Source organism: Stigmatopora argus, chromosome 9 (genome assembly GCF_051989625.1).
Source record: "Stigmatopora argus isolate UIUO_Sarg chromosome 9, RoL_Sarg_1.0, whole genome shotgun sequence".
Classification (NCBI taxonomy): Eukaryota; Metazoa; Chordata; class Actinopteri; order Syngnathiformes; family Syngnathidae; genus Stigmatopora; species Stigmatopora argus.
In genome coordinates, this window is record NC_135395.1 from 12,248,744 (window position 1) to 12,266,223 (window position 17,480).

Sequence of the window (17,480 nt, forward strand, 5' to 3'; positions counted from 1 at the left end):
GCAATATACTTGTTTAGAGATAAAAAAAAACACATTTTTATTTTTGTAGTTGTTTCTCTTCAATATTTAAAGTCGATTAAAACGTTAAATTCGTTTTTTATATAATATTCTTTTTAAACATAAATAAAAAAATATTTTGGTTAACCCATTTTAGGGGGAAATGGCTAAACAGTCAAAAAATAAACAAACAAACAAACAATACAACAACATCCCAGCGATTCAAAAAATGAATAAATGAATGGAAGAATAAAAATGTTTGTTTTATAAAATGTTGATACAAAAAGTAAGAGAAAGGATGACTTGAATATTTAATTTAATTTTAGATATAAAATCCAAAACAACAGTTGAAAGGAAAAAAAAAACATCAACAAACTTCAGATCTTTAGTAACGTGAAATTCCTTCCAAAGCATTTCTTTGTTACTGATCATAATCCAACACCCCTGTATAATTACAAAATTATTGGACAGCCATTTTGGATGTTGTGTAGATGACAACGATCCTCGAAACTCTATTGCAATGAAATCCAAACAAAAAGAAGACACCATTGTTTCTGTGGCTCATCTTCTATTAAGTATATTGCACATTTTCAAATATTACGACACTCTAAATGCAATTCATTTCGTTAGAATGGGTGGCCACGACGGCACTTTGTACGACTAATCTGTATTTCCCTACTTTGGTTTTTCATGATTAAGTTAAATTAATTTAGATGCACATTTTTAGTAAGTACAACAAAACAGGCTTCTGAGTAAGAGTGCCAAATCAGGGGCGAGAAAGGTAAATATAATGCAAAAACACAAAGAAAAAGGTATTTTACCTCCCATCATATATCAATCGCACTAATAAAGTGACTAATAAAGTACTGCAACTACATTCTAATTATTTAGATTGCTGGTGCTGCACACTCATAAAATATATGTAAAAAGCATAACAAATAAGGCCAAGCCAAAATTCTCCTTGGAGTGTCAAAGTTGGGCAGCTATGTTTTTTTTTTGTATGGTGCAGACATGCCTTCCACCGTCTTAAAGAAAAGCACAACATGGCATCTACACTTACGAGTCGGTATTGCTTTCACTAGTATGCCCACAATTTGGTCGGTTGCTTGAGAAGATCTAGAACATGTTCTTGTCATGGCAGTGAAATGGTGTAGAAATCTCCATACAACATCTGTTTCTCTCTAGATGTCAGCATGGCAGTATTTATAATGGATGTCCACACACTATTAAAACAGTCTGGCTTGTTTCTTTAGCTCGTTCCTCTTCCATAAAGCTAACCTGTCGAAATCCTCAATGGTCATGCCAAACACTTGGACAAACTCTTCTGGGGAAAGGTGTCGCTGGGAAAAAAAGGTTTTATCACTTAAACATGCTTGTTTTCTTTTCAAATATCAAATTTGTTGAATTCAAAAGTCTAATATTAAGATCAGAATTTATACACACCCACTAAAAACCTCCACTTGCTGCTCATAATTTACCTCTAGTCTGGCTCTCTCAACATCTTTGGGAAGTCGATTCCTCCCTCTGGTGGTGACAATGAGCGCCTCATAGGGATAAATCTGCATGGGAATTCAAATGTGCTTAATCTCAAATATTTTATTGTGATTAATACTTAATACTTCAACAGCAGTTAAATAGAAAAAATGGGTAAAACTGTTACCTTGTATTCCGCTGTAATTGAAATGAAATATAGTTAAATCAAGGCAAGGGATAATTCTCAAATGTGCTTGTCCACATTACCAGGCTTTATATGAACATTATTTCCTGATACCTCTGCTTCCCCAGTTGAGTTCACTGCTGCTGTCGTACTGGTATTGGTAACAGTCAGCACTCTGAGGCTGTTGGTCATAAATGTCAAGTTGAATCAGTTAAGCAAGTAAAGACACACGTATGTTTTGAATATATGAAGAGGAGCTGAGATATTCATTTAATGATCACCAAAGGGCCGGAGGGAAAATTCAGCTTGTTACAGCCGCATATATCACTAACAATATTGAAAAAAATATGTATGAAGAAACTTTTATGAGAAACAGCATGTAAATGATAAAATAAACACTTTTAACCATGCCAAATACTACATAAAAATATCAAACGTTGCATATTCCTAGGAATATTTGCCTATGCAAATGCTTTGTCGGATTCACTGGCATCTCACCCGTTGCATGCCATTGCGTCCATAACTTGGAAGTGAGGCAGACTTGCACACAAACTCTAAAATAAAAAAAAATAGGCATAAAGTATAAACCATCAAAATTTACATATTAAACTGGACAAAGAAGTGCTTTACAGTGGATGGCAGAAAATGCAGTAATAATCTCAACGATTTTTGCCACAAGATGGTGCTCACTACAAAAAGAAGCTTCTAAATAGTATTTCTACTCACCACTATCTGTGGCATATTGGGATTGAGGAGCTGTGAAGGCAAACAATAAGACAAGTTAAACTTTAGAACTAAAAAGTGAATTGCTTTTAGTCAAATGCAAACGTTTCCTGACAAGCAGGTTGTTGGCCTGATTTTTATTTTGTTACATTAATACTTGTCTGGACCACACAGGTAAAATCTGTTAGCGCAAGGCACAGTAAGCAGAGGAATCAAACAGAGACATTTTAATTGCTCAACATGGTTTCATGTCCTTTTTGCCTTAAAGCAATAACCAACAGAGTGCTGTTCTGTTGTATCACATCCCATTTGAGAAAGAGCTTTAATGAGAGATCTTACAGCTCATAAATTAACCAGGATACGGGACACCAGCTGTGCACGAGAGAGCCAGTGAGTTCCATACTCCCGCGGACGGATTCATGCATATATGGAGTGATGAAGAATGGAATGAAGATGAAGTAGGAGGAGGGCGAGAAGAAAGCTGGATAAAGCATGTAAAGCAAAGCAAAGAGGGAGATGACGAAAGCGATCGAGTGTGCAAGTGAAAAGAAGCACTTGAAATAAGACGAGCAGATAAAGACAAGCTGCTGTGTGAATGTCAGGGGCTAAAATAACAGCGCCAATGTGCTGAATACACAGCGACGCTCGAGGAGCTTTGGCACATCTGGCACTTGTGCACACCTGGTTGAACCTATGTTGTCCAAGTGTGACTAGGTTGGTCACAAAAAGACCAAGTAATGGCACGGTATGACTTCCTGACTGCATTTTCAATTGCCTTATGGCCTTTTTAAACAAACCATTTCCCTTCTATTTATGATTACAAAAAATGGCTGCAAGAAGCAATATTTTCCATAAGCTATCAAAGTTGCAAACATACCAGCAGCCAATCTTTGACAAATAGAAGCTAAGGTTAACATCTCATTTCAGAACATGCATGGTAGGCTAATTGGACACTCTAAATTGCCCCTAGGTATGAGTGTGAGTTTGAATGGTTGTTTGTCTCCTTGTGCTCTGCGATTGGCTGGCCACCAATTCAGGGTGTCCCCCGCCTCTGGCCCGAAGTCAGCTGGGATGGGCTCCAGCACCCCGTGCCACCCGAGTGAGGATAAAGCGATTCAGAAAATGAGCTGAGATGAAATATACATATAATTAAAAACGATTGCTTACATCCATTGATGGTGTTGTTGTAAGCTGTGGAGCTGTAGCATGTAGTGAGGGTCTCCTTGCTCCCACTACGAGAATTTCTTGCACTGCCCCAGGGGTCGTTGTCATAGGAACCAGATCTTGCTTTCATCTCTTCCTTTAGGATCATCCTCCCTATGCCACTCCCGATCTGAGGCAGAGGTACAGTCAAAAAGGAGGTGAACATTAGAGACATTACAAGAATTTGATTTATAAAGAACAAGTAGTGTAGGAGGTCAGTTTAGGTAGCATAGCCTAAACTATGCATTATTTATGGTCTTTCTGACATCATGTTGAAGTAATGGGGGTTGGATAACGATGAGCTTACTCTTTGAAGACCGTGACTCCAACTCTCTTCATCTCCCCCAGTCGAGTACCGTCTCCTTGGTACCCGATAGGCTGAGTGGCAATACAAATAAAAGACGTTGCCTTGTAAGTGAAGTGAACTAAAGTATACTCTGATGACTTTGGTCCAATGAGGCAATAAACTACATGAATTGAAACAAGTCTTCCTTACTTCGTGGAGAGTTGCTGTATGAGTAGAAGTCACAATCTGACTGGGTGTATGGCTCCGGAGAGAAGGTGGACAATCTGGAGGATCTCAGGATATCCTCACTGGTCCTACTTTTGGTTGCTGCATTCAAATGATTGTCTATATAAATGGAGGCATTTATGACATAAGGGGAAATTAGTTTGTTTTTTGTTTTTTAAAGAATGATGCAACACACCAATCAAACCAGGGTTTCTGGTTTGCCAATACTTAAATGGCTGCCATTCTAAATTAGTTAGTATGCCAAGCCCATATTCTCCATCCGGAATTGGTTTACTTCTCGGCTTTCACTGATTTAAATATTCAAACACCCAAGAAATGTTGGCAGTGCTGCCATGAAAACACTAAAAAAGAGATGTCTTACACTGAGATATTTTTTTGATTGATACAGAAAATTCAATTTCAGGTTCATAATATCTGAGATGCATGTTTTCTGGCTTGCAAAAAATGGGTTCAAGTATAAATACTTTTATATATATATATTTTTACATGCATCGTTCCCTTGATACAGGGGGCAGCAGTGAAACACAAAATAAAATTAGCTGCATTCTAGTTTAGACAAGACACAATGGAGGAACCAACCTAGGGAGGTAAAACAGTTAAGATGTAGGTATATTCAAAGTATATATTGAAAGGATTTTAAAGCAGTATCACATTCTAAATCACAAAATGCTTAGCAACACCTCAAAAGTTAAAGTGTAATAGCCAATTATATATAATATGTGTGTGTAATTAAAAATGTACCTGTTAACCATGGAATTGGAAGTGAAATTTGGTAGACTTGTTCTTTAAATGTGTAGCCCTTAAATATATCGAAGGAATGAACATAAGGGCCATCAAGAGTCTCTCAGTCACTCTTTCAAATCTTTTTTTTGGAAGATCTATGTCTGAGCAAGGACCAAGAAAATAAGCTCTCTTTCAACCGCAGTTCAATAATGGCCCAGCCTGCGGCAGGCAGTCATTTCATAAATGTGAGGCAATCACATCGATGGCACTCTACACAAAAGCTTGCTCAATAGAAGTCAATGGGGTTGACATGCAGCGTAATGTCAGATGGATTGTCCCTTTCTCTGTAAGCCACTGACCATGCTGGCCCTGATCCATGATGCATTGAATTCCAATGCTCACAATACATGACACCATTGACAGACAACGTCTTAGGGACAAACGTTCCACTTGCCTGACACCAAATACACAAGTACACAAGTACACAAGTATGTTCACACCAAAGTTGGGTAAGTTGCACAGTGGAGCTCCCAAAACAAGAAGAGAGACAGACATGACTATCATCCATGAAGTGACTGAATGAAATAGTAAGTAGGGTGAAGTTACTTACAGTGGCACGGTCACCAGGTTAAATGGAGCCGGATGTGAAGGGGGAGGGTTGTGGAAAATTATGATTGGATGCAAGAAAAAAGGAGGTGAAAAGAAATAGAAAATGTTACTGGAGCCCTCCTGTGGGAGATGTGACACTTCAGAGAATGAAGATAAAAGATATTTTTATAGATTAGATGTGGGTCTACCTCCACAAATGATGACTGACAAAATCAAATCAACTGATTTGTTCAATAGTACATAACAGCCCTGCAATCCACAGTCGAACCATGCTGGGGTTTCGTCTCACATCACCTTTTCTTATTTCTTTTAAATTAGGTTCACTACATACTTGATTGATTGAAAATTCTGGTTTGTGCAAAAAGGGATTACAGTCTGTGATGTAATAATCTGCATCATTTACATGGAAATGTGTTCGTACACAGGTTGACACAATTCACTAAATAACGACAAATGCCATCATGCGGAACAAGAAAAAACTAAATCCAAGATCACTTACATGACATACTACAGCTATTAATTTAAAAGAACTTTTTATAGGGAGTATTTTATAATGCAAAACATGTTTAGGTTTAGCTTTTGAAAAACAGCAAACAAACCAGTTTGCGTTAAACACTTAACAATAAGGTTTCCAGCAAAAACGAAACAACATTCTTTTTGGGATCACAGTAATCTCTCCTAAAATCACATATTTTTGGGTTAGAGAAGTTATTTGTGTGCATAAGTGAAACATGTAATGTGTGCAGCCCACACACTAAAACAAAGTAGCGGCTGAGCTAAGTTTACTTATTATGTTGCATGTGTCAAAAATGTAATTATCTAACCACTAATAAATGAAGCATATCAATAGCTATTGATTCACACTAAAATTTGGTTTTGATAGCTTTTCTAAAGTTATATATATATATATATATATATATATATATATATATATATATATATATATATATATATATATATATATATATATATATATATACATATACATATACATATACATATAATAGACTAGTCAATGACATCAGTAACTCAGTAAAACCATTGTTGTTAAAGCACAGCATGACTACACTGACAGTAGGACAGGCAGGCTAAGGCGGGGCTAACTACACTGTACCCGTTCTCTTATAGATGGGAGGCTTCCTGTAGATGTTGGGCTCCCCTGTGGCTGAGGAGAGAAAGAGGAGATGGAAAATTGACACGCAGTGGCATAAAAGAGGAAAGGCTAGAGGATGTGAGTTGCTTTTGGAACAATAGGGAGAGAAGAAGGAGAGAGGTTGTGAAAGAAGATAAAAAGGAGGTCAAGTATGCAGTGTGAGAGAGAGATCCAAAAGAGATTATGTTCTGTTCAAGAAGAGGACTTTGTTACACATTATTCACAACCTTTCACTGCCAAGGAACTAAATGTTAGTTTTCAGAGTGATTAGTACATTGTTAGATCAAGTGCTAAAGAGTCTTACCAGGTACATGAAAATGTTTTGGGGGCTGGATGAGGGTCGGCGTATTGGACCGCCCCTCTTGGCTGTAGTAAGGTGAACTCCTGCCACTCTCAGATCCTGCAGCCAATTAGAGCAAAGCATTGTTGACAATGAGGGGGCCACACTTCATGGTTATTGAAGCAGTTTCAAACGTTGAAATAAACACACCATTAATAACTCCCCAAAAATGTTAAGCATTGGAAAAAAAATATCGCATTACGATATGCGTATTGTGTCACATCATATCGCAATATACCGATATATTGATAATATGGCCCAGCTCTAATTCTCACTGTTTATGCATAATTCACTGCTCACCAGGGTAACCAAAGTGCTGTGGAGAGCGAGGCATGATGGGTGACATGCCTTGACGACTGTATGTTGGGGAGTCAATGTAACCTGGACTGGAGCATCGCCTCTGCTTTATATCCATGCAGTCGTATTCCTTGACATTAAGGAAGGTGGTAATAGAATAAGAGGATAAAATGAAAACACAGCGGTGGTTTCAAGTGATACTAAGTGCTTTTCCTGTAACACTGTGACCGGAATGCTTACCTGAGAATAGGGAGAAAGTGTCCCAAGTGACTGCAGAAACAAAGGCATGCAAGTTATTTAATATACACAAACAAATCAATACACAGTTCAGTGTATTGTAATGTACAACACAGTGCAATGTAATTACATTTGCACCCTTTGGCAGGCTTCCATGAATCAGCTAATCAGAAAAAAAGCTGTTTTATTTTTTTGGGAGAAGCTTAGAATATTTTTAAGTAAATTTGGTAGTCATTTGAAATAATACTGGATAAACAAGAATGTGGACAATTTGTAATTGTTTTATTCTTGTCACATATTTATTACAACCCTAATAAATATGCTATGTAAAAGAGATAAGCAGCTCAAAAGCAATTTTCCTAGGGTACCTTTCTAAAATACCTAAATGCTAATTAACCATAAAATGCTTGTGATGTACTTGTTGTACCTCCCCATAGCTGTAAGTCATGTCTAGCCTGTCATCAGAGGTGTATCTCTGGTAAGGATGGTAGTATGAGGAACATATGAGGTCCGGCTGCTGGACTTCATATATGGCCTTGATCTTTGGGAGGGCAGCTAGGTCCTTATAATCTAGGAACTCATTCGCCAATTTGGCCTGGAGAGAAGACACAGACACACATCCAACCACCAGCACAGACACAACAGCAACCACATGAACAACACCCAGGAACAGTATGGAGATTGTGCAAGAGAACATGCAGCAAAGGAGAACTACAACCCAACACACAAAAGCCCTAAGCAAGCACCTGAATGAAAATATAAGTGTGTTTTTGCGGAAGAGAGGAGGTGAGCACGTGTGCGTGGAGGCAAAAGTACACTCAGAGGCTGAAGGGTCTGACAACAGTATAATTTGTTGACCTTCAGGAGAAAAGACAGCTAGAGAGCAAGGGGAGGGGGTTACGATGTGGAAGGCAAGTGTGCTTACACTGCACTTGTCCCTCATCCATCACCTTAACCACAAAGGTCATTGATTAAGAGATGAGAGGCAAGCATGGCCAAGTAGAGAGCAGTGACTCCCACTTGCATGCAGAAACGACAGTGCTTAGACTAACAGCAACACTCAGCAGTCTGCCATGCAGTGTGTCATGACACATGCAGTATAATGATGGAATTCTGCGAGACAGAATATTAGCTTTCACTGTTGATTTGCCAGTTTATATTTACGGCTAAAATTAATCATGACAAACCATGACAGTATGACCACAACAGGATAATAATCTAAAAATAGAATATTCAAAAAAATTTGCAAAAGCAATTAGAATCAGTTTAGGTCAGTTTAACAATGTGTTTATTTTGTTATTCTAGATTCCTGTGATGTAAAGGATAATGCTTCACAATCACTCCTTTGTTGGATTACATTAGAATGGGAGGAGGTCATAAAAATATAAATTAATTTAATTCTTTCACGTAATATGTTCTTGTTAACTTCTATTGATTTATAGTCATAACTGTCAAAGGAATTTGTGTTTTCATCAATGTTTACTTTTTGTTTGTTTGCAGAATAAACACAATCTATGGCTTTCTTTAGGGGGACTAAGCAAAGAAGTATATGTGGGTTTTGATTCAAGTACAATATTAAGGTGTTTTATTTACTTCATCTTTCATTGAATAATATAAAATGAGCAAGTGGTGGGTACCTATAAAAATATTTAATGTAGTGTATATGCTTTCATAGTTTGCTCTACCTAAGCCGAGATACAATACATGTTTCTGAGAGCTATTTTATCTATATTTAGGTTAGTTTTCATCACAGACTTGTGTACTATATATTGTAACCATAAACATTTAAGGATACTTTCGGAAAAGGATAACATGAACTCAGAATGGCTGATTGCTTGTTGTGATATTTTTTTCAATAAGACAACAAGGGCATGCAATTTGTGACATGGATTAGATCAAAAAGTGAACAGGCCAAGGAAATGAGCAGCCCCCAGGTTGGTGTCTAACAATCAATTCACAGATAGTCTTTAAGTGTTCTCTTTGTTCTAATTTAAGGGTTAGCCTCATGCCAGGGGAAGCAAGAGAGATAAAAAGATACCAAGACAAACGGCTACCTACACATATAACTCTATTGGGAGAGCCAATGGAGGAGCCTGGAGGAGAGATGGAGGTCTCTGACAGGCGTCTGTGCTGTGAAGTATCATCAAACAAAGTAAAGTACATTGTTATTAAAAACCCTACATTTACAGTTTAAAAAAAAGTATTATCTGTAATATCAATCTTACCCTGAGTCTCCTCTCTGCTCGTGCTGCCTGCTTGCATAATGGGTGCCACACCTCACACCCTGATCAAAAGTGAATGACAGCGATGAGATTGACATCTGACATCTTACATATGATTTGGCTTGTGTACACAAGCCAGAAAAGTGAGTGTTCTCAAGTATCACATTTCACCTGTCAGATACATTTCTTCTCCCTCTTTGAACATCATGTTACAGCGAACACAGCGGGCACAGGTTGGGTGGTAGTGTTTCCCTCCAGCCTGAATGAGAAGCAAAGAGCATTTCAAACAGATTTAAGGAGAATCTACATTCTGCAAAACCGACATTGAGGGATTTGAATATGAAAAATGCGGAACTGTTTCACTTTCAATTTGTTGAACAATTTCCCTTTAAAGTTTCCTATAGGCATGTCATCTTTTTAACACGTTGTCAAAGTGACCTCACAGTTCATTTGGATGTCACGAGGCATAAGAAGCTATACTTGCTGAAATCACATGCAAGCCCACTCCCTATTTCTTCCTTTCCATTATTAGCAAATCTCCCCGTGGCTCAGTCATATGAAGATTTGCAGGAGTAGTTGAGACGTACTGACTCTGCATGCTTGCATGTACGTCATTGAAAATAAAAGTAGAAGGTGAACATTCGAGTGAAGGTTACAAGAAAGTCAACAATTCTATACAAGCAACACTTAACGTGCTATCATCCAAATCATCAAATCTACCTTTGTGACACACCAAAAGGAGGTTGCTATTTATAGACACGCTGCCTGCATGTGGTGTCAAGGAGACCTGAGCGTTTTTATCGTAACGCACCCAGAGCAAATATTTTGTTCTTAATGTGATACTCAACTATACTAGATACAACTACAAATACTTTGTATTATATAAAGGAAACCATGCACTGACAACAACTGTACTATATGGTCAAATAAACAGCAGTACTCAGTTGAAATTTGAATTGGCAAATTCTCAACTCACCCCATTTTCCTTTCTCTGAGGGGAATGCCAAGAAAGATGTGTTTGTGTCTCAACATTTCCAAACAAAGAGTCTAGCATCTATGGTCATAGAGAGCAGCTTTTGTTTCACAGCTAGAAGACGCCGCAACAAGGGCTGCATTGTCCAAGGCATCTAAAGACTGGGTCTAATTTAATATTTGACGCTGATATTCCGACGAGCACAGTAGTGTAAATGAAATGCTATCTACAAAGAGTCTTTGTGTTTTGTAACAAGCCATTTTAAGTAACAACGTTCATTTTGTGCTATTGCAGACGGCAATGTGATTGCTTTTATGACACTTTCATGTATCAATGTGAAAATTTAAGTTTGATGTCACGGCTTGTGACATTGTTCCCTCGCATGACCTCTTTGCTAGCCTTGGGGTTCATTTTCCACTTCCCACTTATAGGCAGTGTGAATGTGAGTGTGAATGGTTGTCTTGTCTGTCTCTGTCTCTGACAGCTCCATATGACTGACACATGATGGATGAATTTTTACTGAGGAATTATAGTAAACTACATCAGGTGTGTTCATCACTATATTTATTCATTCAATTTCAACACTGCTTATCCAAAAATCAGAGATGTGTCAAGAACCATTTATGAACTTCTTTATCGTGGCGTACTGTAGAACCACAACCAAAATAAATACCACGTGGAATTTCCTTAAATTACAATTATCAGTATTAGTGATCACAGAATTAAAAGCTTTTGTCTTGTAATTCTTTCACGTTTTGCTTGCTGTGCCAACATGGCTGTTGGGAGGAGCCGAAAGACAACAGCTACTAGTTGATGCTAAATACAGGAACAGCCATTTCGATTTCAAATGGTTATACATTAATGGCAGTTGAAAATTCTGTCATTGGTTTCAGTCAAACAGGAATCATTTCATCCCAAATAGAATGAATGTTCGACTATTGCAGCATGATTTGTTTTGGTTTGGTCGGGTATATCTCAAAATGTTGATCACTCTCCAATCGTAAGTCGCATAATCCCAAAGCACAGCAGGGTTTATACAGCGCTGAGGATAAAATGCGACTGTTCTTTTGCGATAAGGCTAATTACTCTCAGTTAGCACATTCATCTCTAATTCGAGTATTTCTCAATTACTGCGCATATCCGCCGAGTTAAATCTCTGTTAACATTGTGTCACTATTGGAAGTGTTCTTAGTTCTCACCTCCAGAACCCTTCCACTTATATATCTGCTGCAACCCTCACATTTCACCCCGTACTGGGCATGGTAGTCTGCCTCACAGTATGGAACTCCGTCCCTGCAAAAGATTAAACAAAAACCTATTATTTGTTCAACTTCTCAAAAGAGTGGGCAAATCAAACACTACATAGGAATCTCAAAAGTTACATCCATTGCCTTTTGGGGTCGCTGATTAGCTTTTTGTTACTTTCTTCAGGTAATAAACCATCCATTATGATATTGATATGTTTCGAGATTCCCATTTTTGAAAGAATTGTGACTTTTGTGACCTTAAGAGGATTCAACTTTGAGACACACTCCGCAGTGTTTTGATTTCTGTTCTTTTCAGGCTCACTTGCTGATGTACTCTCCGGTGAGGACCATGTTGCATGTTTGACATCTGAAGCAGCTGACATGCCATTGCTTCTCCAAAGCCAAGAGAGACTGACCTTGCTTGATCTCTGCTGTACATCCGGCACAGTCTGGGCAAAAGAGCAAGAACATGAATAAAGAAATGGGGGATAGGAATAGGAGACAGAAATCCAAGCAGAGACAGTCATCTAGTCTATCAGTAAAAGTGTCATTGTGTCTAAATCAGAAAAGACTTGATTATTGGAGGTCTCTAAATTATTGGTTTTTGGTCGACTGTCATTCATAAATGTTAAACTTAGCTAAATTCCTGTGTGTGGTCAACATGCAAATATCAGACTCAGTCATTTTGACATCAAATAGAAGGATAACCAATTAAAAGATACCCTCATGCTGTTGTTTGGCATTGAGACTGTGGCATAGAGTATAAAAGTGTTAAGTGTTTCCTATAGCATTTACAGCAATACAAATTACAAGGAGGCAAATTGGCAGCCTCAATGTAGCAGTTACAAAATAAGCAACAAGATGCCTTGTAAAAGTTAACTTTAATAGTATTACAGAACTTTGTATCTTTTGAGAGTGTTGTATGATATTTAATGCAAATGGACCACACATGTTGAGCAGAAAGCAAAGCTTTTTCCTTGTCATCTGATATCCCGCACACTTCGCAAACGAGTTAAAAAAGTAATAAACCCCTATTTATTTCCCATACTCCTGTGTGTGTGCTAGAGCTACTATTTTCTACCAGTCTTTTGGCACCTCGCCTATCAATAGCACTGAAAATGCTGTATACGGTAATGCTCAGCTCAGCCGGTTCTTCTCATTACTCTAAAAATCCGCAACGAGGAAATTTGGATAAACACATAATGCATGTCTCCTGTGCATCAATAATACTGTAGTACTAAGGACAGGTCTGTTTGTTTCCATTAGGAAAATGATTTGGCTTGTTATCCATGCTATTAAAGGGACAGCTTCACCCTGTGAACTGTCAACAAAGACAAACTGCATTTTACTGTGAAAAATTGCTGCACATTCAGTCTGTTTGCTCCTAGCAAATATTTTGCAACTGTCACTCAGGGATGATACCGCTCAATCTAGAGCCAAGACATTATATGTTCCATCTGTAAGTACACAAACGGTCTTCTTATTTGGATGGTCGGAAATCTCTGTTGTATTTCCATTAGTGTTTGGTTAACATTATTTACATATATAACAATGTATAATAGAAATCAAATTTCACATATATATGAACAACAAAATGTATATTGAATAACAGCAAGTGTGTGATATATACATATACATATATATATATATATATATATATATATATATATATATATATATATATATATATATATATATATATATGCCTTGCCTACAAAGCATGTCAGTAATAAACATTGTACAGCTCTTGGAGTTTAGTGTCGATGACTGATGGGTGTTTTAAGATGCATGCTTCATAGTTGGCAGGTTGATTTGACAGAAACTTGATTAGCTAAATGTGCAAAGTGGGCTAATGGACACATCAAATTAAGGGGTCTGTGTCGGACAGCTCTAAAAAGAAGGGTGAAAGCAAGACAGATGCTGGACTTACGGCTGGGCCCATGGATTTTGATAGGTTCATTTGGCTTGGCCAGTGAGAGAGAGCACTGTTGGCATACGCAGTCCTTTCCACTGAATGTCACTCTATCTCCAATGGGAAAAGGTCTACTGTAGAAGTGAAAAAATACAAAGAATTAGAACATTAGCATTGTACAGTATGTATATGATTTTGGCTCGTGTGCTGGGTCTCAGAAATAAATTGCTATTCCCTAATAAACAGAAAATGGAAGGAATTTGGTCCTAAAAGTGATGAACCTGCTCATGATGTGAAGTTGGAATATATCTCTAAAATATATAAAACAGAGTCTTAAATTATGAATACTAACAGCACTATCAAGATTACTAATACTAAGCTTTAATTCTTTCTAACTAATATCATCTAATTTTGGTAGCTTTTGACTAAATAGAGTTACATTCATCAAAACAATGTTACTGTTAAAAAAACATACATTGGAAAAGAATCGTGTGATACTAATGAGAACATGAATATTTAATTTCCCTTTTTCTGTATGGGACTGAATGATTTACTCATGACTGAGGAGCATTAAAAGGCTTAGAAAAGGCTGTTTAAATGACATAGACAGCACTAATCCTATTACAACGCCGCCAAAGCCTGGAAATTGCATTAAGACTAAGAATGAGCAGCCACACACATTGTGTGTACTAGACTTTGAGATAGATTTGTTCTTTTTGCATTTGTTCAGTAGCCAGAAATATGTAAAACACATTTTTGTCAGCCCCAGTATCCAAAAAAGGGGACCCAACCAAACCAACTTATGTGTCTATATCGATAGACTCAATAGAGGATTTGAAAATATTAGTTGGTTGCATGTGTATCGGTTGACCCTGTCCTTGAATTTGAAAGTGTTAGTTGCTTACATATGTTGCTTCGTCAGCAACCTTTTAACATTTTACAACGTTAACATATTTAATGCATGCTGTTTTACCTTGAGACTGAAGTGAAGCTATTTCTGGTTGCATTGACTGCCTTTTGATCACTCCTCATGACAATATTAGCACAGAAACCTGCTGCGCGATTTTATTAAGGCTAAGGTAATGATGAAAATAAAAAAAGAGCACGAGGATGTGATGTGTATGATAAGAGATGAAAGATGATGACTGTAATATTAAAAAGAAAAAAATTGTACCTGCAGACACTACAGACAAAGCACTTGGGGTGGTAAGTCCGTCCCAGAGCAGAGACCACCTCGCCTGTGATGAAGCTGTCGCAGCGGTCGCACCGTGTGCCATACAGTCGTTGGTAGTCTGCTGTGCAGATGTACTCGCCTTTCTTCTGGAAAAAGCCTGACCTCGCCAGATCACAGTTACACACTGTGGAAAGATGAATCAAAATGCATTTTCATGATTTTCTGTGAACTAAATTTTCTGAAAATAGTTTGAAAATCAAAAATATACAAAGCTACATTTACTGCAACCTCTCATTTTAACAAAAAGTTTGATTATTTTAATAATAATTGCAAATGTTCAGCATCCTATTTTGAAACACTTGAATCTTAAGGCACCACTGTACATATTAAAGAATAACAATTTGAACATCAAACATTTCCTTTGTGAAGAGGTTTAAATCCCGAGATGCAAATGTCAATTATTTCCTATGTTGAGGCAAAATGGGACCTAATTTAAATGCAACGCCTCTTTTAATCTGCCTCCATCTTTGCAATTTGTGTGTTTGTCTTGGAAAATGTTGGAAACATTCTCCTGTGACCCAATTTTCTCCGAGGGGAATATATTGGAAAAGTCACTGCACAGCAACAGCATGGAAAGAACAAAACAACAGACCAAAAGTTGCATTCATCAACAAGAGACTGACAGGATGGAGATTGCATTGTGTGTGTGTGTGTGCGTGTTTATCCTTGTCATTCCAGTGGGTGTTGTCTCCATATGGTTTACATGAAGAAGTCTCTGCTTTTCACCATTTTGCCACAGAGCTGTGAATGAATTCCAATGGGGTGAGAAGAATATTCAAAAGTCCTTTTTGTAGAACCGTGGTCAGTGTGGTAACTGTTATATGATTTCTTCCAATTTCCGTGGTAAACCAAAAAAAAGCAATTGACAGATGTTGTACCCTCCTACTGGAAAAAATGTCTACATGTGGTTATGATGACGATTATATGTAATCCAAATAAAATCCTGTCACATGACAGTCTGTGTTTCTGCATTTTTACCAGTGGTAGCAAAGATGATAAAATGGACATATCAAACTATTATTCTTTCATATTGTGAGAGCTAAAATCATAGAGATGTTTATGGGAACTGGAGCACAATTCTAGAGAGGAAAATCATGGATGAGCACTACTGCGCATTTACTTTTACCTGGATTACAGGTATGACTCGAATCACTCTGGCTGTGCATATGTATGAGAAAGCCAAGGTGCGGTTTCAGATAATAGGAAGGAAGTGTAAAATAAAACATTAAAAAGTCACCCGTTAAATTAATTGTCAACAATTTTTTTGTTGATGTTGTCCTCACTCGTGACCGGACGTTTCGTCGAAAGACGTTTGGTCCCCGGACGTTTGGTCAACTCTCTCTCTCTCATGATTATAATTTTGAGAGCGAGAGATTACCTGGTTGCTCGCTTTCAACAGTAAACTCTCTGTCTCTCTCCCTCTCATAAGAGGGAGCAAACCCGGCGACCAAACATCCGTTCTACCAAACGTCCGGGCGACCAAACGTCCGGGCGACCAAACGTCCGGCGACCAAACGACCGGCGACCAAACGTCCGGCGACCAAACGTCCAGCAACCAAACGTCCGAGTACCGTCGTCACTATATGGCTAATCTTGACAGCCCTATTTACAGTTTACGGGGAATTGGATTACCAAGAAATGATAAATAGAAAAATTATATGCCAAATCACATTTGCAAGTACAACTTTCCAACAAAGTCTATCATTGGACATCAAGTTTATACACAAACACATAAAATAGTAAAACTCTGAATGAAGCCCTTCATATAAAAGAACATAATGGTGTAATAAAAGATCAATATGTCTTCACATAGGAACAAAAAAGACTCCGCAGTGGAAAATGGTTGGAAACATATAAATCCATCTCTTAAGTACATATGCAGAGTGAGGGCAATGAAATGTGAGTGTGTACAGTGAGTTGTAATAAGATATCTTTATCATCTTGACAAATCATCGGCATCAATTGGAGATGTCCCGAAAACAACGGTAAACTGAGGGAAGTGGAAAACAGGAAAATCAACTCATGTAAAATGTGTCAACCACATTTTCACAACCACTGCCTTCAAAGCGTCCCCACAAAATGTTGATCCAGTCGAAATGAGGTTCCTACCCAAGTCTTAATCACATGCTATCCGATCCGATCATGGAAAAGTGAAACAGAAAAAAAATTTATTTCTTGAAATGCTTGAAAGCCATTTCCCTCTCTTCTGCTTCACAGTCTGTTATCCAGACTGATAGAATATTCACACTTTGCCAAATGCAATTTATTAGCATAGGGACGCCTGACAAATTCACAGCTGGCTCATTGCATCTGCTCACACTGTACTGTATGGTCCGATTAGCTCTGGTTAATTAAGATGTTTACGCCAGTGTGCACAAAATGTCGGCATTGCAAATGTCTCTCACCCTTGGTGGTCATATG

At 37.8% G+C, this 17,480-nt stretch overlaps 1 protein-coding gene across 6 annotated transcripts in view; it reads right to left on the reverse strand.

The window, feature by feature from the left end:
* Positions 1–295: 295 nt before the first annotated feature.
* Positions 296–17,480, reverse strand: part of ablim3 (actin binding LIM protein family, member 3) — a 30,907-nt gene continuing 13,722 nt past the window's right edge. Inside the window, exons 3-23 of one of the 6 annotated variants that reach the window (XM_077609818.1) lie at positions 15,000–15,183; positions 13,844–13,959; positions 12,236–12,362; positions 11,866–11,959; positions 9,865–9,952; positions 9,697–9,755; positions 9,530–9,601; positions 7,899–8,066; positions 7,475–7,504; positions 7,238–7,364; positions 6,902–6,997; positions 6,559–6,609; positions 4,077–4,193; positions 3,888–3,958; positions 3,545–3,710; positions 2,381–2,410; positions 2,153–2,208; positions 1,769–1,835; positions 1,658–1,668; positions 1,476–1,556; positions 296–1,337 (exon numbers count right to left, since the gene is read on the reverse strand). In XM_077609818.1, the coding sequence (XP_077465944.1) occupies positions 1,224–1,337; positions 1,476–1,556; positions 1,658–1,668; positions 1,769–1,835; positions 2,153–2,208; positions 2,381–2,410; positions 3,545–3,710; positions 3,888–3,958; positions 4,077–4,193; positions 6,559–6,609; positions 6,902–6,997; positions 7,238–7,364; positions 7,475–7,504; positions 7,899–8,066; positions 9,530–9,601; positions 9,697–9,755; positions 9,865–9,952; positions 11,866–11,959; positions 12,236–12,362; positions 13,844–13,959; positions 15,000–15,183 (1,925 nt within the window). In that variant the 3' untranslated portion in view covers positions 296–1,223. Of the gene's footprint in view, positions 1,338–1,440; positions 1,557–1,657; positions 1,669–1,768; positions 1,836–2,152; positions 2,209–2,380; positions 2,411–3,544; positions 3,711–3,887; positions 3,959–4,076; positions 4,212–6,558; positions 6,610–6,901; positions 6,998–7,237; positions 7,365–7,474; positions 7,505–7,898; positions 8,067–9,529; positions 9,602–9,696; positions 9,756–9,864; positions 9,953–11,865; positions 11,960–12,235; positions 12,363–13,843; positions 13,960–14,999; positions 15,184–17,480 lie in introns of all 6 variants that reach the window. The other 5 variants (XM_077609816.1, XM_077609819.1, XM_077609822.1 and 2 more) reach the window with 5 other exon arrangements.